The sequence below is a fragment of the Mastigoproctus giganteus genome, chromosome 2, assembly GCF_048544385.1.
Source record: "Mastigoproctus giganteus isolate SK-2022 chromosome 2, ASM4854438v1, whole genome shotgun sequence".
Classification (NCBI taxonomy): Eukaryota; Metazoa; Arthropoda; class Arachnida; order Uropygi; family Thelyphonidae; genus Mastigoproctus; species Mastigoproctus giganteus.
The window spans coordinates 194,516,250-194,537,610 of record NC_143576.1 but is presented as its reverse complement, the minus strand read 5'-3'; the positions used below and the strand labels follow the sequence as shown (position 1 = coordinate 194,537,610).

Here is a 21,361-nt window from a genome sequence, read left to right as displayed (position 1 = left end):
AGCCTAACCATATCTGTGGGTATTAAAAGCCATCTGGTGGCTGTGTAAAGGTTTCAGTCAATACAGCACAAAAAGTGCATTATTGAACTGGCTAGCTCAACGTTCATCATTCTTCGCATCCTCGTGCTAGGTCTAACGCCAGGTGTGAGGGTGCAGAAAATATGCAAATTGAGTGGGCCATGGTTCAAGCTCACATAAACTGCTAAACAGTTAATGACTTCATCGTCAAAATAATGTAAATTCCTCTGACATCACTAAGGAAGTTTAACAGTGGCCGAGCTGGATCATTGTTTATAATTTCTAAGGGCATTATATATGCATTCATTGCTTCTGTGTCTCTAGCTTTAAAGATACACTATAATCTAATGTATTTGCCGTTGATGGAGACCATGTATTGTAGTGTCAAACCATGATATTTTCGGAAATCAGAGCTTCCATTGCCTTCATCAACTGCGAAGCCCCCCTCCCAACATTCATGAACTCTGTATTACTTCCTGCTAATGATTCGTGTACTGTCAGCCCAGTGTGTCAGATCTAAGTATTATCACTAGTATACCGATACCAATAATAAAAATTTCATATTAGGGTTATCCAGGAGAACAAACATCCAACTATGTATTATGCTTCTAAGTTGTGTGTGTGAGCAGGTTGCCTGTTTTGTTGGATGAAAAAAATACTGAATTCTGAAAGGTAAAAAAACCTTGCCATTTTTACCTCAGACCAATTGAAAGTGAAAAATGCCCAGGAATGTTCCTCATGCCGTTGAACCCAGCTCTTTCCACAATGTGTGGGCTGATACGAATCTAGTTGATTAAGAAATTTTGTTGTCCCTGGCGAGTTTCACCTCACTTGCTCCAATGAATAAGAGAGAAAATTATTCATAAGAATAATTCACCCTTGTTTGCCAATTCCAGTGACAAATGAAGTTTAATATTACAAACTCAAAGTATTGCATATAGGAAGCAATAATCCCAGAGTAACGTTTCAAATGTGTGGTACTACAGTTAGGATAGTGGAAAATGAAAAGAACGCGAGGATAATTGTGCAGTCTGATATTAAGTCCTCTGACCGATGCAAACAGGCTGTCAGGACAGCTCATGGCGTTTTTTCAGTGGCATAGGTATTTTGATAACAGGAATAAGGAGGTGATTGTCCCATTGCAGAAGGCAATGGTCAGGACTCATCTTGATTGTGACGTATAGGTCTGGAGGCTTCATTTTAGGAACTATCTAGAGCTGCTGGAACAGGCACAGAGAAGTGTAACGAGATTGAAGAGGGGAACAAAGGTGGTGCTCTTTCCAAGAAAGGCCTAAGTTCTGCAAATTGCAGCATCCGGAGACTAGGCACCAGCGAGGTGATCGGATTGAGTTTTTTTAGGATTTGAATGATATTAGCAAACTCAGTTCTGTTGAGATTCTTCTTTCTCAGACTTGTGCACGTGCGGACTCATAAATTCAAGTTGATTAAAGATGGTTTCAGAAAAGATGTGTGCAAGTTTAGCCTCAGCCAATGAGTGGTTATTTGCTGGAAACAGGATTCCATCCTTTCACATCCTTTGTTGTACAAGTGGATATATTTAATAAATTTAAGGAGGATCTGGACAAACTATTTGATGGGTGAAATGGGATACGGTATATATATATATATATATATATAATACTAATACAAATTCTCTCTGGTAGGAATTCATATCGATATTAAGCTGTTCTGAGAACAATTGAGCCGCCAATTCGATCAGGTTTTGTGGAAGCTCTTGTTATATTTCACTTTCCATTTAAAATAGTCCCATACATTCTCTTTGGGGTTTAAATTTTTGACTTGACTGGCCAATTTAAAATAGCGAAGGTTCTGTGACTCACAGTTGTTATTGTGAAATGCAGGAGTATCTAAAAACTTATCCCTCAGATGTTTGCCAAATGACAACCTGATCATCCATATATCTGTATATAAACCCAAATTATTTTTGGTGGGTATTTCACATAGGGCACCCGCTCACCATATTAAAATATCACCAACGCACCACATTGCTTCTCAAATGGAGTTGATGTCTGGCATTATTATCTGATCATATGACAGCTTTGCAATCATTAATGATCCAGTTTTTTTATTTCTTTTTAGCCTAATTTAATGTGCATTTATGTATAGCTCTTAACATTGGTCTTTGGTAATTTTTGAGGATCCTATCTCAAATATAGGTTAGCATTAGTAGAGGCATATGATGCAAGAAAGCAAGCTTATATATATAAAGCAAGGTCGCCGTAGCCTAGTGGTCAGGCGCGCAGGTGCCTAAGTATACGTGCCTTGAGTGATCGAGGTTCAAGCCCGTGAGTACTGAATACGGTGCTGCTTCTTGTATTCAATCTATCATGCGAACTCCTCTGACCGTTTGGTCGTCCCGGAGTATAAACAGAAAATTTATTTATTTTATTTTTATATAGCATCAGCCAAAAAAAAAAAAAACCTCCTTTTCACCCATCCATTCATTCCAAAGGTTTGTCTAGTTCGGCCATGAATTTATTTAATTTGTCAACTTCCATTAGGCCAGATGGAAGTTTGTTCCAGCGATCACCCACCCTCTAGCCAAAGGAAACCTTATGCACATCTATCCTACAGCTGTCTCTCCTCAATTTGAATTCATACCCCTTAAGGTGCGGAATCTGGGCACGAGGAAGAAACCCATCAGCATTGAATTTGCTCAAACTGTTCAAAGCCTTATACATACACCTCAGTTACATCACCTCGCAGGTAGTCTCCAGACGCTGCAATTTGCAAAACGTAAGCCTTTCTTAGCAAGAGCAACCCTTTGTTCCAATCACCAATCTCATTGCCATTCTCTGTACTTGTTCTAGCAGCTCTACATCTTTCCTAAAATGAGGCCTCCAGACCTGTACGCAGTACTCAAGGTGTAGCCTGATCATTGCCTTATACAAGGGGATATTTGGGGGGTACACAGATTAATCTTATGGACAGGAAAGACTGCTTCTACAGGGATGGGACATACTTAAATAGAAAGGGTGCAAGAATATTTGCTGATGCTATCGAGACAGTGTTAGGTGGTTCGGAAAACTGCTAGCTTGGTGGGGGGGGGGAATTCCTGCTCTGCTTTTATTAGAATAAGCAGCAGCCTGGAAAGCAAGGTAATGGAGATTTCCAGGAGTGCTGGGAGTCATAGTGGAACAAGTAAATACATGGGCTCCTTTAGGGTAACCAAGAGTAGGAACAGTTGCATGTACACCAATGCTAGGAGTATAGTTAATAAATTTGATAAGCTTAAAGTGCTATTCAAGACATCAAAGGCAGATATTCTTGGGCCATCAGAGACATGGTGTCACACAGATATAAGCAGTACAGAATTGGAATTTGGGGAGTACAATGTGTACAGAAAGGATAGACCAGATAGGAAGGGAGGAGGGGTTATGCTGTTAGTTAAGAAACACATAAAATCTAAGAAAGTGCATCCAATCGATGTTGGCGGATAATGCAATGTTGAGTCAATGTGGTGTGACAAGCATTGGGAAAGGAAAAATGAGAGTGTGTGTGTTATAGGTCTAACGAATCTGATAAGTATAATGAACAATTGTGCAGAGCAAAATAGGGTAGGCCAGTATGTCATCAGAATGTCTTATATTGGGGGATTTTAACTTTCCAGATATCAACGGGAACTTGTCTATTGGTCACTCGCACACTAGCAACACTTTTGTGAATTTATTGGATGATTGTTTCGAGAGGCAACCAGAGTGAATACTACTTTTGATCTGATTATCAGTAGTGATAATTCATGCATTAACAATTTGCAGATAAGGGAACAACTGGGTGACAGTGATCAAAATGTACTGATGTGGGAATTACTTAGAGATGTAACTACCATCAAGGCTAAAGAGAAGGGCTTTTGCTTTCGTAAAGGTGGCTACAGGGATCTAATTCTATACAATGGGATCAACTGATGATGCTACCAACGTTAAATTCGAAATGCGGAGCCTTCATGGACTTAATTTGGAGGCTACTAGGCTTTTCATACCAACTAAGAAATACTGTTCCAGACTTAGACCTAAATGGACGTCAGATGAACTCATGGAGACTTGTGGTAGTGAAAAAAAAATACATAGGATGCTTATAAATCATCAAGTGAAAAACAAGTCTTAAGATATAAACTTAATCTCTAGTTTATATCTACCAAGTCTGGTAGATATAAACTAGTCTGTAACCAAGTCAGAAAGGAAGTTAGGCAGGCGAAGGCAGATTGCGAGAAATCATTGGCAAAGGATGCAAAGAAAAAGTGCAAAGAGTTTTTTACTTATAAACTCTAGAAGGAAAGGGATGAATCAGATTGGACCACTTAACATAATGGGTTGACTATTGACCATGCTCAGGTAGATGATAAACTGCATGAGGAGTTATTCAATGAAGGGAGTGCCAGACGTTTATCAAACTCTGACAGGGAGCTAAGTGATTTTGTAATAACTGCGAACAAATTGGAGGGAAAATTGTTGAAGTTAAACATAAAAAATGCACCTGGAATGGACGGGATCTATCCAGTTATATTAAAAGAGACAGCAAAGGAAGTAAGCAAACCGTTAGCCATAATTATGAGAGTTTCATTGGACTCTGGGGGGGGGGGTCCCATGGACTGGAGTTGCGCAAATGTATCATTAATTCGCAAAGGGGGGAGGTTCAAAAGTTGACACAAGTAACTATAGAACTGTTAGTTTAACCTGTGTTCCGGTGAAAATAATGGAATCACCGGTTAAAGAAGCATTGCATGGATCATCTAGACAAGACTGCAGTAATAGTTAAGAGACAGCATGGCTTTATTAAAGGGAAGTCGTGTATGACCAATTTGTTTGGATACTATGATGTGGTCACAAAGGAACTGAATGCCAAAAATAATTTTACTTGGATTTCAGCAAAGCTTTTGATACTGTTGCACACGGCAGTCTGTACAGATTGGAGAGGTATGGCATTAAGGGTAAGTTGCTACAATGGATAAAGAGATGGTTGAGTGAGTGGGAGACGACAGAGAGTGGTAGTCAATGAACAATGCTCTTCGTGGACAAATTATTAGTGGGGTTCCCCAGGGTTTGGTGTTGTCTCGTTGTTTTGTATATTTATCAATGATACTGATGAAGGTATATCAGGCTTAATGTTCAAGTTTGCAGATGATAGAAAGGTTAGCAGGGTTATTATCGACAGTAAAGACAGTGTGCTGCTCCGATTGGATCTAAGTAAGTTGGGCAAATGGGCTGAGAAGTAGCAACCGAAGTTTAACATTGACAAATGCAAAGTACTGCATATGTGTAATAATAACCGAAGAGAAACGTACCAACTGTGTGGTACTACACTCAGGGAAGTGGAAAGTAAAAATGATCTGGGTGTAATTTAGCAGTCAAATATGGTGTTCCCTGACAGTGCAGACGGCTGCCAGGGCAGTCCATGGAGTCTTTTCAATGATATCTAGGAATTTTGCTACCAGGCACAGGGAGGTGATTATCCCGTTATACAAGGCAATGGTGGGAGCACACCTAGGGTACTCTGTACAGGTATAGAGAAAGGATGGTGATTTGCTAGAACGAGTAGAAAGAAGGACAAAAAGGTTGGCGAAGGGAACAAAGGAGTGTTCTCACCAAAAAAGGCTTAAGTTCTGCAAATTGCAGCGCCTTGAGTGTAGGCACCATTAAGGTGATCTGATTGAGGTAAATAAGGCCTTGAATGGGTTGAGCAAGCTGAATACTGATGGGATTCTTCCTCTTGCTCAGATTAAGAAACTGAGGGGGCACAGTTTCGAATTGAGGAAAGACAGTTTTAGAATAGATGTGCGGAAATTTGCTTTTAGCCAGCGGTTAGTTGATTGGTGGAACTGGCTTCCATCTTTTGTTGTAGTAGTAGTAGTGGCACATGATGCAAGAAAGCAAGTGTAGGAGCTTATGCAGCATCAGCCAAAAAAAAAAATCACACCATTCCCTCCAAATGCCTGTCCAGTTCCTCCTTAAATTTATTTAACCTATCAACTTCCACAACGACAAATGGAAGTTTGTTCCAGCAATTAACCACCCGCTGGCTAAAGGCAAATTTCCGCACATCTATTCAACATCTATCCTTTCTTAATTTGAACTTATGTACCCGTAGGTTCGTAATCTGAACAAGTGGAAGGATCCCATCAGAATTCAGCGTGCTCAACCCATTCAAGGCCTTATAGACCTCAGTCAGACCACCGCGCAGGCGCCTAGTCTCCAGCCACTGCAATTTGCAGAACTTAAGCCTCTCTTCGTAAGAGAATCCCTTCATTCCCCTCACCAATCGTGTTGCTCTTCTCTGTACACGCTCAAGCAAATCTACATCCTTCCTAAAATAAGGCCTCCAGACCTGTACGCAGTACTCAAGGCGTGGCCTGACCATTGCCTTATACAGAGGGACAATCACCTCCTTTTCCCTGCTAGCAAAATTCCTATATATCATTGACAAAACCCCATGACCCGCCCTAGCACCTGTCTGCACTGCTCAGAAAACTTCATATCTGACTGCACAATTACTCCCAGGTCTTTTTCATTTTCTACCACCTTAAGTGTGGTACCACACAGTTGGTACGTTTCTCTGGGGTTACTTCTACCCATATGCAGTACTTTGCATTTGTCAAGGTTGAACTTCAATTGCCACTTCTTAGCCCATCTGCCCAAATTATCTAGATCCTGTTGCAGTAGCACACTGCCATTACTGTCATTAACAACCCTGCCAACCTTTGTGTCATCTGCAAACTTCGACATTAAGCCTGATATACCTTCATCAATATCAATGATAAATACACAAAACAACAGTGGACCCAACACCGAACCCTGTGGGACTCCACTAATAACATTAGTCCACGAAGAGCAGCACCCATTGATTACCACCCTCTGTCTTCTCACACTTAACCATCCTTTTATCCATTGTAGCAACTTACCCTTAATACCATACTGCTCCAATTTGTACAGTAGTCTTCCATGCGCAACAGTGTCAAAAGCTTTCCTGAAATCCAAGTATATGATATCAAAATTATTTTTTGCATCCAGTTCCTTTGTGACCACATCATAATAACCACTCAAATTGGTCAGACAAGACTTTCCCTTAACAAACCCATGCTGTGTTTGAATTATTGCTGCAGTCTTGTCTAGATGATCCTGCAATGCATCTTTAACCAGTGACTCCATTATTTTACCCGGAACAGAAGTTAAACTAACTGGTCTGTAATTACTCGTGTCACCCTTCGATCCACCTTTGTGAATTGGGGACACATTTGCACATCTCCAGTCCGTGGGAACCTCCCCTGAGTCCAAGGATGCTCTCATAATTATGGCTAAGGGTTTGCTTAGTTGCTTTGCCGCCTCCTTTAAAATAACTGAATAGATCCTATCCACCCCAGGTGCCTTTCTTATGTTTAACTTCAACAATTTCTCCTCCACTTTGCTCTCAGTTATTACAAAATCATTAAGCACACTGCTACAATTTGATAACCTTCTTCCATTTTCAAACTGTAATAATTCCTCACGTGTGAATGTAGATGCAAAATACTCATTCAGATGCAAAATACTCATACTCATCTGAGCAGGATCATCAACAGTCGAACCATTGATGTCAAGTGGATCAATCATATTCATCCCCTTCCTTTTAGAGTTTATATAAGTAAGGGGTGAGAGGTGGCAAATGAAGTTTAACATTGACAAATGTAAAGTACTACATATGGGTAACAGTAACCCCAGAGCAATGTATCAACTCTGCGGTACTACACTGACAGTGGTGGAGAATGAAAAGGACCTGGGGGTAATTGTGCAGGCAGATATGAAGTTCTCTGAGCAGTGCAGACGAGCTGCAAGAGTAGCTCATGGTGTCTTGTCAATGATATACAGGAATTTTTCTAGCAGGGATAAGGAGGTGATTATTCCCTTGTATAAGGCAATGGTTAGGCCACATCTTGAGTACTGTATACAGGTCTGGAGGCCTCATTTCAAGAAGGATGTAGAGCTGCTGGAACGGGTACAGAGAAGGGCAACAAGATTAGTAAATGGAACAAAGGGTTGCTCTTACGAAGAAAGGCTTAAGTTTTGCAAATTACAGAGTCTGGAAACTAGGCACCGGCGAGGTGATCTGATAGAGGTGTATAAGGCTTTGAATGGTTTGAGCATGCTCAATGCCAATGGAATTCTTCATCTTTCTCGGAATAATCACCTCAGAGGGCATAAATTCAAATTGAGGAAGGACGGATGTCGGATAGATGTGCGGAAATTTGCCTTTGGCCAGCGGGTGGTTGGTTGGTGGAACCGACTTCCATCAATTGTTGTTGAAGTTGATAGCCTAAACAAATTTAAAGCTCAACTGGACAGGTATTTCGAACGAACGGAGGGGTGAAATGGGAGAGGGTTTTTTTTTTTTTTTTTTGGCTGATGCTGAATAAGCTTGCTTTTTTGCATCATATGCCTCTACTAATGCTAATGCTAATGCTAAAGAAATCCTTGCTGTTTTTCTTAGCATCTTTTGCCAAAGATTTCTCGTAATCCGCCTTCGCCTGCCGAACCTCCTTTGTGACCTGATTACAGACTAGCTTATATCTGCCACAGGCTTCTGCGTCACCTGATAATTTATATGCATCCCATGCATTTTTCTTCTCTGTCACGAGTCTCATTAGTTCATTTGATAACCATTTAGGCCTAAACCTTGAACGATATTTCTTAATCGGTATATAAAGTCTAGTAGCTTCCACGATTAATTCTTTGAATGCTTCCCACTTAGAATTTACTGTTTGTAACATCGTCAGTTGATCCCACTGTACAGAATTTAAAAACTGTCTGAGACCACTGTACTCCCCTTTACGGAAGAAAAAACCCTTTCCTTAACCCCTGACGGTAGTTACCTCTTTGAGTAAATCCCACTTCAGCACACTGTGATCACTGCCACCTAGTGGTTCCTTTATCTGCAAATTCTTAATACACGAATGATCACTGGTGATAACCAGATCAAGAGTATTACTTTCTCTGGTTGCCTCTCGAACATGCTGCTGCAGAAAAAATCATCCAATAAATCCACAAAAGTCTGACTAGTGTGTGAGTGCCCAACCCACAAGTTCCAGTCAATATCTGGGAAGTTAAAATCCCCCATTATAAGACATTCTGATTTACTGGCCCACTATTTCTCTGTACAATTGTTCATTGTACTCATTCAAGTCATTAGGCCTATAACACACTCCTACTCTTATTTTTCCTTTCGCAGTGCTTATCTCACACCAAACTGACTCAACAGAGCACTGTTCATCTATATTAACTGGGTGCACTTCCTTTGATTTTATGTTTTTCTTAACAGCATAACACCCCCTCCCTTTCTGTCCTGTCTATCCTTTCTGTACACATTGTTCTCCCCAAATTCCAGTTCTGCATTCCTTATATCTTTGTGACACCACGTCTCTGCTATCCCAACAATATCCGCCTTTGATGTCTTGACCAACACTTCAAATTCATCAAATTTATTTACGATACTTCTAGCATTGGTATACATGCAAGCATACATGCTCCTATGCCTATTCCTTGTTACCCTAACACATCCCATATACCCAACTATTCCATGATGACTGCCATCCGTCCCTGAAACCCCCAACACCCCTCGCTCCAGGTCGCTTCTTATTCTAATAGAAGTTGTGCAAGAATCACCTTTACCTCTGCCTGCGGTTACTGTTAAACTATTAGTCTTTGTATCCCCCCAAACTAGCAGTTTTCCGACCCACCTAACACTGCCTCGATAGCATCAGCAAATATTCTTGCACCCTTTCTATTTAAGTGTATCCCATCCCTGTAGAAGCAATCTCTCCTGTTAACAAGTACAGTCCAGGCTGAAAAAAATTGTACCCCTTGAGCCTTGCACAATCTTTCCAGGGCCGAATTGATCGACAAGGCTCTCATCATGTACTCCCTCCTATCGTGTCTGGGCAGAATTGCAGACACTTTCAAATTCAACCCTATTTCACGGCTTTTTTTCAATAGTGACCTGTACTTGTTGAGTAATTCCGCCAGTCTCCTACTCTTAATATCATTAGTGCCAACGTGTACAACTATATCACCTTTTGTGCCCTTGAAAGATGATATCCGCTCTACAACGTCATCAACCTTTGCCCCTGGCAGACATACCCTGGTCCTGTTCCACCTATCCTTTTGTAGAAGTTCATAGCTTAAATAAATTTAAGGCTGAGCTGGACAGCCATTTTGAACGAATGGAGGGGTGAAATGGGAGGGTTTTTTTTTTTTTTTTTTTTTTGGCTGATGCTGCATAAGCTTGCTTTCCTGTATATTATGCCTCTGCTAATGGTAATGTTAATACTAATGCTGATAATTACCTCTTTATCCCTGCTAACAAAATTCCTGTATAGTATTGACAAGACTCCATGAGCTATACTTGTCGTCTGTCTGCACTGCTCAGAAAAATTTACATTTGACTGCAGTATTATCCCGAAATATTTTTCACTCTCAACTACCCTTAGTGTATTTAGCACAGTTGGTATGTTAATCTGGGGTTAATGCTGCCCATATATAATGATTTGCATTTCTCAATGTTAAACTTCAGTTGCCACCTCTCATAACATGTACTGAACTTTTCTAGAACTTGCCTGTTGCAGTAATATACCGTCCTTACTGTCATTAACAACCCTACCAACCTTTGTATTGTCTGCAAACTTGGACATTAAGCCTGATATACCTTCATCAATATCACTGATAAATAGAGAAAACAATAATAGGCCCAACAAGACCCCTGGGGAACTCAACTAATAACATTAGTCAATGAAGAGTAGTGTCCGTTGATTACCTCTCTCTCTTCTCGCACTCAACCATCCTTTTGTCCATTGTAGCAACTTGCCCTTAATACCTTACTGCTCCAACTTGTTCAATTGTCTTCAATGTGCAACAGTATCAAAAGCTTTCTTAAAATCCAATTATATGATATCAAAATTATTTTTTGCATCCAGTTCCTTTGTGACCAAATCATAGTACTCAATCGAACTGGTCAGACACGACTTCCCCTTAACAAACTCATGCTGTGTCTGAACTGCAGTCTTGTTTAGATGATCCTACAATGCTTCTTTAATCAGACACTCCATTATTTTCTGCGGCACAGAAGTTAAACTAACAAGTTTGTTATTACTTGTGTCACCATTCGATCATCCTTTGTGAATTGGGGATACATTTGCACACCTCCAGTCCATGGGAACCTCCCCTGAGTCTAAGAATGACACTGTTGCGCATGGAAGACTATTGTACAAATTGGAGCAGAATGGTATTAAGGGTAAGTTGCTACAATGGATAAAAGGATGGTTAAGTGGGAGAAGACAGAGGGTGGTAATCAATGGGTGCTGCTCTTCGTGGACTAATGTTATTAGTGAGTCCCATAGGGTTCGATGTTAGGTCCACTGTTGTTTTGTATATTTATCAATGATATTGATGAAGGTATATCAGGCTTAATGTCGAAGTTTGCAGATGATACAAAGGTTGGCAGGGTTGTTAATGACAGTAATGGCAGTGTGCTACTGCAACAGGATCTAGAAAATTTGGGCAGATGGGCTAAGAAGTGGCAACTGAAGTTTAACCTTGACAAATGCAAAGTACTGTATATGGGTAGAAGTAAGCCGAGAGAAAAGTACCAACTGTGTGGTACTACACTTAACGGGGTAAAAAATGAAAAAGACCTGGGAGTAATTGTGCAATCAGATATGAAGTTTTCTGAGCAATGCAGACAGGCTGCCAGGGCAGGTCAATTTGTCAGGTACCTGAGCAGAGTCATCAACAATCGAACCATCGATATCAGGTGACCAATCTGATTCACCTGCTTCCTTCTAGAGTTTACATAAGTAAAGAAGTCTTTACTGATTTTCTTCGTATCACAGCATGGTTTTGTAAAAGGAAAATTATGCTAAAAAATCTGGTTAGCTATTTTGACAGGATCACTCATGAGCTAGATTTCGGGAATAATTTCGACACTCTATTTGGATTTCTGCAAAGCATTTTATTATTATTAGCTATATTGTGCAAGGAAGCCTGAGGCTTATGCTGCACCAGCCAAAAAAAAATTCCCAAGTTACCATAATAGAGAGAGAGAGAGAGAGAGAGAGAGAGAGAGAGAAGGAAGGGAAGGGAAGGGAAGGGAATCACCAAGAAAGAGAAGAATGATGACATCCAGCTCAGGACCCTGGGTGTGCCAAGTCCATAACTCACCAGATGTGAGCCCCTGGGGTTAAAATTTTGACTCGTTCTCACCTAGGCGGTCACTTTATAAGCTGGAACATATTGGAATCATGGGGAAAATTGTTAGTTAGATAGGAAGGTTGCTTAAGGAAAGGAGGTTGAGGGTTATGATAAATAGTTATTCCTCAGATTGGGTTAATGTAAGAATTGGAGTTATCTTAGGATTAGTATTGGGACCACTGTTGTTTTTGACATTCTTAAATGACATCGATGAAGTGATAGAGGGCGTGATGTCTAAATTTGCAAATGATGAATAGTCGGTACACAGAATAATAAGATACTGTACTCCAATTTCCAAGTACAGAAGATAAACGTGTTTCTTCTGTTATATTGCCCAAATACCACAAGTGACCTATTTTTTGTTCAGTATATGTGTATTATTGATGACTAAACATTAAATGTCCTCTTTTCAATTGCTCCCTGACTAAGTTGTCGCACTTATCGGCAAAGCCTTGATAATGCCCTTTACCATGTGTTGCTGTTCAACGTAGCCTGGTATCTGTCATTGAAGTAAGAATGCCCCCAACAGCTATGTTTTATCTTACAGATCCAGTGCATTATGCACGATAGCTTGGGCATTCTTATTTTAATGATAGGCCAGTATACTCATATTCTGTATATGTAAGATTTTTAAAGAAGGACATTTTAGATATGATAAGGACCCTGTACAATAAGTTCAAAACTATCAGTCAGGCTGCTCTGTGCTATCAGTGACACCGATTTCCTTAGTGCTTGTGATGCTTGAAAATTCGTTGTATTCTATGTAGGATATTGAGTTTTGTAGTTGGCGAAGATTTTCAGTCTTTAATATTACTAAAATATGAGCAAATATTTTAAACAAATTGTTAGGATTCATTTTCAGTCACTTAGCCATGAAAGAACTCTGTGGTCTGCGGTTACTGATAAAATACCGAAGGATTTTTTGGTGTCCTTGTGTCTGTTTCGCGGTCATCGTAATTTTTTATCTATAATACCAGCAAGTAGAGTTCACAGTAGCAGCTGTGTATTTTTCTGTGATAAAGTAAGCATCAAACATGCTTTTCTGATTTTGTTCAAATGTAGAATTTGCGATGTTATAATTTTGCATTTCTCGTTGTCTTCCACAGAATGTTACTACCCTGTACAGTCTGTACTGCGTACGTTTAAAATTAATTAAAAACTCAGAAATTTTGCTCATTTCTGTTTTCTGTTTCTTCCGGGATTGTTAATGAAAAAAAAAAAAAAAAAAAACGTTATTGTATCGGACTTTGATATCTCAGGTTGCGATGTTATAACTACGAGTTGCTGATGGTTGCACTTTTAAAATAGTTGCGCAACTTAAATGGGGTTTAAATCTCCTGACCCATCTTTTAGAAATATGCAAATATTAAAAAAAAAAAAAAAAAAACTCTCTATGGTCACAAATATGCTATTAAGATCTATACAGCACTGACCACATTTTAATTAAAATTATTTACTATACCAGAATCCTTATATTGAAAATAATATTAAAATATACTACAAATAAATAAAATTACTATTTACAAAAAAAGGCTCTTTATTAAGGGAAACTGTGAGAGTGAGGTCAGCAGTATGAAATTTGCAATACTGATGTAAAAATTGAGCCTAGAATTGTTGGCATGTATCTAGTAATTTTGAGGAAGGGGAGAGAGAGAGAGAGAGTCCTTTAGATTGGGAAAATGCCAATGTATTATTAATACATAAAGATAGTTCTAAGAGCAAAGTGTATAGTCGTGGAGAAAATCCTTGTAGCAGCACTTCTTCGGACTGTTTTTAAAGAGAGAGAGCAGGAATTATAGAAGCTAATTCAGAAGACCAGTGCCCATGAAAGTATCTGTAGAAAAGGCATGCAGCAGAAACAGAATGTCCATGAGACAAAGATTGGAGAGACACTGTTACAAATGAGTCATTAACTTAACTGCCATCGTATGAATGGAATCTAGAAGCCTGAGAGAGGTTTGAGGGCACCGCCCCAGATGTGGAAACCATATTTCATGGTAGGGTGGATTTGCAATTTGTACAGAGTGAACAGCTGTTTGGAAAAAAATTAATGGCAAGCGTGAAAGAGAAAACCAAGTTTTTTAGATGCAGAGAAAGCAATATTTATAATGTACTTCTGCCAAGAGAGATTAGAAGTCAGGATAATCCCCACAAGAGATATATCATCTTGCCTAGAAATCGGAGTGTCGCCAAAGATAAGCATAGGAGCAGAAGAATTCTTTTTGCAAGATAAGACAGGACTGAGTTTTAGAAGGATTGAAATCAACTAAGTTGTCTTTGCCCCACTGGAGCATTACCTGGAGATTGGCATTTATGGAATTGGTAGTGGATATTTGAGAAGTTGAAGCTGATTGAGCAAGGTGAAGTTTCTCAAACTGGAAAGTGGAATGCAATGTGCTACCATCAGCAAAACTATGGATAGGATTTCCGATCAATGGAAGAAAGTCATTAATATACAAGCGGAAAACAGTGGAAGAGAGAACTGATCTTTGGGGAACACCACAATTAGCGGAGAAGTTATAAAACAGAGAGCCATCTACCCTCACCCTACCCTCAGTGAGCTGTCAGAGAGAAAAACTGGATAACCAATTACTAAAAACAGTTGGCAAACCATAAGATGGAAGTTTGTTTAGGAGACCTTTATGTCAAACACGATTGAAAGCCTTTGAGATGTCAAGAGCAACAGCTTGTGTTTCACCAAACTTTTCCATTGAATATGTCCATAAATGGGTAACATAAGCCAGAATATCACCAGTAGATCAACACTGACGGAATCCATACTGGTGATTGTTGATCAGACAGAAGGTTTCTAGATAGTTTAAGAGTTGACGATTAATTTATTTCTCTATTACTTTAGAATGAGTAGAAGTAATTTAAATGGGATGATAATTGGATGGAAGGGATTTGTCATCATTTTTAGGAACTGGCTGGATATGAGCAAAATCCAAGCAGAAGGAAAACGCCTTTTGAATAAGAAAGTGATAAAAGGCAGCAAAGAACAGGAGTAAGTTCAAGAGTGCAGGTTTTGAGAACAAGTGGAGAAATACCATCAGGACCTGGACCTTTCTTAGCATCAAGATTCGTCAAAATCCTTCTGACATTCTTTTGAAGGAAGATCACAGGAGGCATTGAATGGAGTATGCTGGGAATGGTGGGAGGTGGTTTCCCAAGGTCATTAATACATGAGTTGGAAGAACAGTGGGATGCTAACAGGTCAGCTCTATCCTTGGCTGAAGTGACAATAGAACCATCTGGTTTAGACAGAGGTTGGAGCAGAGATGGGCAAAAGTTGTGGCCAATAGCCTTGGCAAGAGACCAGAATGCTTGGCTACCATTAGAGTAAGAAGCAAGTTTTCTACTCTTAGCCTGTTCAAAATCTAGTTTTGACTGATTAATAACTGCGTTACAGTTGTTGCGAGCTGTGGTGTAGACGGAAGATGAAACCGAAGAGTTGGAAACAAGCAAATTACGATATGCAACATTCTTCTCTTGAACGGCCTTAGCACAGTTATTGGAAAACCAAGGTTTAGATAAAGGATGAGATTTTAAAGTGGAGTGTGGAATAAAGGATTCCATTCCTACAAGAATAATTTCACTGACACAATCTGAGCAAACATTGACATCAGAAGTTTTGAAACAGTAATCCGACCAAGGAAAAGAAGTCTTGCACGTCATCCCATTTTGCATTCTTGTAATGCCAAACAACAAAAGGTTGAGAGTAACCATGAGATAAAGGCTCTGTTGGAGAAGAGACAATCACGAAGTTGCGATCTGAGGTGCCTAAAGGACCACTCACTTCAACCGTGTACTTAGAAGGGTTGTTTATGAGAAAAAGATCAAGCATGTTGGCTGTATGTTAGGATTGTCTGATATTCTGGTAGGTAAATGAACAATCTGTGCGAGGTCATTAGTATTTGCAAAAGCCTCGGCATCTTGACTAGCTGGGTCAGTGTGACTAGAAAATGGAAACAAGCTGGAGTTGTGAACATTAAAATCACCAAGGAAAATTACCTCACTGTTAGGAAAGTTGGACTTTAGGAAAGTCAAGTTTCAAAGAGAGGAAGTCAAAGAGTTCCAAGTGATTAGTGGAGTTGGAAGAATGATAGAGGCAATAGATGAATTTGACAGAATATAGTAAAGAGATTTTAAGCCAGAGAAGATCGAAAAGAGGAGATTCCAAATTACCAAGTCTCTGACAGGGAATATTGGAATGGACATATGCACAAGTACCACTTTGAGGCAAAAGGAATCATACAGCGAATAATTTGGGCAACTGAAATGAGCAGTGGTTGAATCAACTGATAATGAACCGATAACCGATGTACTTTTTCTGTCAGAAAAAGTACATGGGTTTGGCAGACTCTAAGTGGAAATGGACATCATTGAGATTAGAACTGAGACCACGTATATTTGTGAAATGAACTAGGAAGTGTTTGGGAGGTTTAGATCTTTTTGCAGATAAGTTTGCTCTATTAGTTTGACAATTCATGGTGTATTCAATAGTAAGAAAAAGTTGGGGGAGACATGCTGTATGAAGTAATGAAATTTTTGGATATTGGCGTACACATGGTAAGAATATACCCAGATCCTTGACATAACGTGGCCTCGACAATGTGCCCTGCATACACCCTACTTGGACTTCCTCCAGTCACTATTTGGCAGAGTAGAGGCAGCAAGATTATATAGTAGCTGATCTGTAAGCTACCTAGAGAGTTACCAATAGGTTTGGTCTGGTGTACTAACTAGTGGCTGGCTTGCGAACACCATTTTAGAGCTGTATCCTCAAAATGTAAGGAAGTTTGGATTTTGCCATGGTGTTCATCATAACCACAAAAGATATTAATCATACTGAATGATGGAAAAAATGGGGGAACTATCATTTATTTTGCTTATAATAAATAATAAAATAGATGTAATCTATAAATACTTATTACTTTAATGTCAATATATGAGTTGAATGACAATTCTCATCCGGTGCAGTCAAGTTTTATTTTTTACTGTTAATGAAATGTCTATAAAATGTCTGATGTACTAGTTTCTGTTTGGTCAAATGTTTTTCATTATATTTTATTTCACCGTTGTGCAGCAGTTTCTTTAATTTTTATATTTTACTTCCTAAGGTATCATCTTTTTCAAGGGACCTTACTGGTGGTCTGATTTCCATATTGGGGAAGGAAAATGTGAGCACATCATTAGCAGTGAGAGAACAACATGGGAAAGATGAGGGGCCATACAGGTTGGTAGTAAACAAAATCTTATGAGATTTTGTTTAATAAAATAAATACCTGATATGTTGTACTGATATCTTCATATCTTCACCACTAGTAGTTAACCACATGATTCATTTTATGAAGTGCCATATTTTCTATGGAAAACCCTATGCATTATACATACAAAAAAATTAAATTATTTTTTCAAAAGAGAGTGTGGAGAATAGAATAGAAATTTTATTTTACAAAAACCAACAGATAACTTAAATTAATTTCAGATTTACTAATGGTTGAATAACAAATAAAAAACAATACAATACAGAAGATTAATACCATATTAATAGTAATGGGCATAATTGAATGATCTCTATAATCAAATGCTGTTATTCGAATGATATAATTGAATAAAATAATCAAATAATATTATCAAGTAATTTTTCATACCTGAATGAATCATTCAAATGGTATAATTGAATGATTGCTATTATTGAAATAACTTCTTATGACCTCTTGATTATGCCCAATGCTGTGCATTACTGGAATAAGTTATCTCCATGGGTGATTGAGGCTGACAGCTTAGGGAAATTCAAAAGTCAACTGGATAGACAACTATACAAGGAGACAGTCATTGGGTAGTTTATTTTATTATTTATATTTATTATTTTTTTAAAGTTAAATAAATAATAATAATTATTATTTTTTTTGGTTGGTGCAGAAGAAGCCTAGCTTCTTTGCACCGCATGGTTAATACCAATACCTTGCTAGTGTTGGGCTGGATAATTTAAATGAATTCATCAAATTTATTGCTGGAATCTATCTTGAACATTTCAGTTGTTTTAATTAAGAATTTCTTCCATTACATCTGATACCTTTTTTTTTTGTTTCTCTTATTATCTTTTCTTCTTTAGTTGCTATTTCTATTTTAGTGGCTGCATCAGTTTGTGAAATCTAGTTGTTACACATGAAACTCGAACAGACAGCCAACTGTGAGCAAATCAGTGACAGATTTTACCAAATGAAACTTGCTTCATTCATCCAATTCTTGTGTATTCATGGTCTCCATCAGTTATCCACTGCTCCCACTTTTCTGTCAGAAGTGATTTAAATGATTTATTAATAGCAATACAAAAAGGCTGCAACTCAGTGACACTACCAAATATGATTGTCAACTTAGAAAGGAAACTAACATAAGCGGCCTCTACAGGAGACCCTCATTAAAAATTAGGTTTGCCTGAAAAATTCACCTTTTGATCATCTGCACAATTTTCTACTCAAATACTCAAAACTTCTCCATTCACTCCCTCCCACCCTTTTTAATTAATTTTCTTTTTTTTTTATGAAAACTCCAAACACGAGAGGTATTAGAACCTATAGTACTTAGTACCATGTATGGGTTGGAGGTCGATAAGATGAAAGAAGATATTTGTTGACTTGAACTTCTATGGATTGTACTTTTCAGGAAAAATGTATGAAGAAAGGTTGTTCTAAAAAATGGAAGTTGAATGAATAAATGAGGAAGAAGAAAAGAAATCTGATTTTGTGAGTTTGAAGTTGAACAATAAAAGGATGTTGACTGGTTGCGGCACATGGTCAGACTACTTTGAAAGAGAGAGTGGGAATTTTAGAAGCCAATTCAGAAGAACAGTGCCCATGGAAGAATCTATAGAAAAGGCATGCAGTAGAAACAGAACGTCTATAAAACAGAGAAAGTGGAGAGACTCTGTTAGAGGTGAGTCATTCATTAACCTAATTGTCATTCATTAACCCTTTTGAATGGAATCTAGAAGCCTGAGAGAGGTTTTTTTTATTTTGGGGGCACCACCCCAGATGTGGAAACAATATTCCATGGTAGGACTGATTTACGATTTGTACAGAGCGAACAGCTGTTTGGAAGAAAAGTAGCATTAGCATTAGTAGAGGCATATGATTCAAGAAAGCAAGCTTATATAGCATCAGTCAAATAAAAAAAATCACATGTGTATCCTGTATGCATGAAAGATGTTTTATGTGTAAACATCTTTGATGATACCTACTGCCGACCGGGCTAGCCAGGTGGGTAAAGTGCCTGCCTGGCAATCCATAGGTCGCGGGTTCGAATCCCGCCTCGGTCGGGCTTGGATCAAAGTACTGCAAAAACCTTGGGAGGTGCACTATGGCCACAGAAGCCGATGCGCCAACAACTACCAAAAAAAAAAAAAAAAAAAGATGATACCTACTAAAATTTCAAACAGCTAGAATCAAAATCATGAATGGTGTAAGTTATGCTTACACCTGCTACTTACTCTACCGAATCAATGTTAGTGATAAATAGGATACACAGGCCCACTGCTTACTCTACTGAATCAACGTTTGGAAGAGGTTAGGCCAATAGCCTTATTACCTATTTGATTGTAGCCATTTGTTGAATAGTATAATTGCAACAATACCAGTATTTTTATTGTTACAATCATACTATCATGTTGGATCATGTTACTCTGTCATGCTTTGTTGCAAATTACACATGCAGTGCTAACGAGATCTGCAAGAAATGACAGTATCCATGCATAATACGCTATCGAAGCTATGACTTGGCTCAGGATCTCAGCGAGTACAAGTGCGAGATGGTAATGCAGCATATTCCATTTCACAATGAGGAAACAGAGATACTGTCGTTAAATATGCCAAGATCTACGATGACAATGAAGAGCTCATACTAGATTGTAAATTGTATGAATTGAACTTGAACATTCGCAAAGCAATTGATATATGTAAGATGATGTGTCAAGATAACAATGATGGTGATCGTGACGAAGCATGCGGTAATGACAAGGCTAATGACCATAGCCTTGTAATGTGACTGCGAGAAGATGACCCCTTTCAAAATTTTTACAATCATCCAAACAATGAGATGAATGAGGATCTAAGGCTCGCCATTCTCAATCGATCAGTGCAATTGCAAAGAAACATGAAAACTTGATGACCAGTGAGGACTTCTACAACTTAATGAGAATGGCCAATGACAAGCAAACGATTCTACTCATACATGTAATTTGAAGTCTGTTATTTCCCAATTATGAACCGATTCAAATATTCTTGACCTGCCCAGCTGGTTGTGGAAAAACATTTATAATTCACCTCTTGATGGAAATATACAACTGATTCAGTAATACAGACAGGTACTGTAATGGCTACATTACATGCGCTTCAACAATTCTGCCCAGACACCATAGTAGGGAGTATATGATGAGAGCCCTGTCGATCAATTCGGCCCTGGAAAGATTGTGCAAGGCTCAAGGGGTACAATTTTTTTCAGCCTGGTCTGTACTTGTTAACAGGAGAGACTGCTTCTACAGGGATGGGATACACTTAAATAGAAAGGGTGCAAGAATATTTGCTGATGCTATCGAGGCAGTGTTAGGTGGGTCGGAAAACTGCTAGATTGGGGGGATACAAGGACTAATAGATTAATAGTAGCCACTGGCAGAGGTGAAAGTGATCCTTGCACTGCTTCTATTGGAATGAGCCGCAGCCTGGAAAATAACATGCAGGATATTTCAGAGACTGCTGGGAATCATTGGGGCACAAGTAAACACATGGGTTGTGTTAGGGTAGCTAAGAAAAAGAACAGGTGCATGTATACTTGCGTGTACACCAATGCTAGGAGTTTAGTAAATAAATTTGATGAATTTGAGGTATTGCTCAAAACATCAAAGGCAGATATTGTGGGGATTTCAGAGACGTGGTGTCACACAAATATAAGGAATGCAGAACTGGAATTTGGGGAGTACAATGTCTACAGAAAGGATAGACAGGATAGGAAAGGAGGAGGGGGTTATGCTATTAGTTAAGAAATACATAAAATCCAAGGAAGTGAAGCCAGTCGACATTGCTGGACAGTGCAGTGTCGAGTCAGTTTGGTGTAAC

General features: G+C 38.9%; 1 protein-coding gene across 1 annotated transcript in view; it reads left to right on the top strand.

Annotated features, from left to right (window-relative positions):
* The window catches only part of LOC150089878 (D-lactate dehydrogenase, mitochondrial-like), a 101,058-nt gene that overhangs the window by 1,803 nt on the left and 77,894 nt on the right, over positions 1–21,361 (top strand). Inside the window, exon 2 of the mRNA XM_090390119.1 lies at positions 17,369–17,484. Coding sequence (XP_090246245.1) covers positions 17,369–17,484 — 116 coding nt within the window. The remainder of the gene's footprint in view (positions 1–17,368; positions 17,485–21,361) is intronic.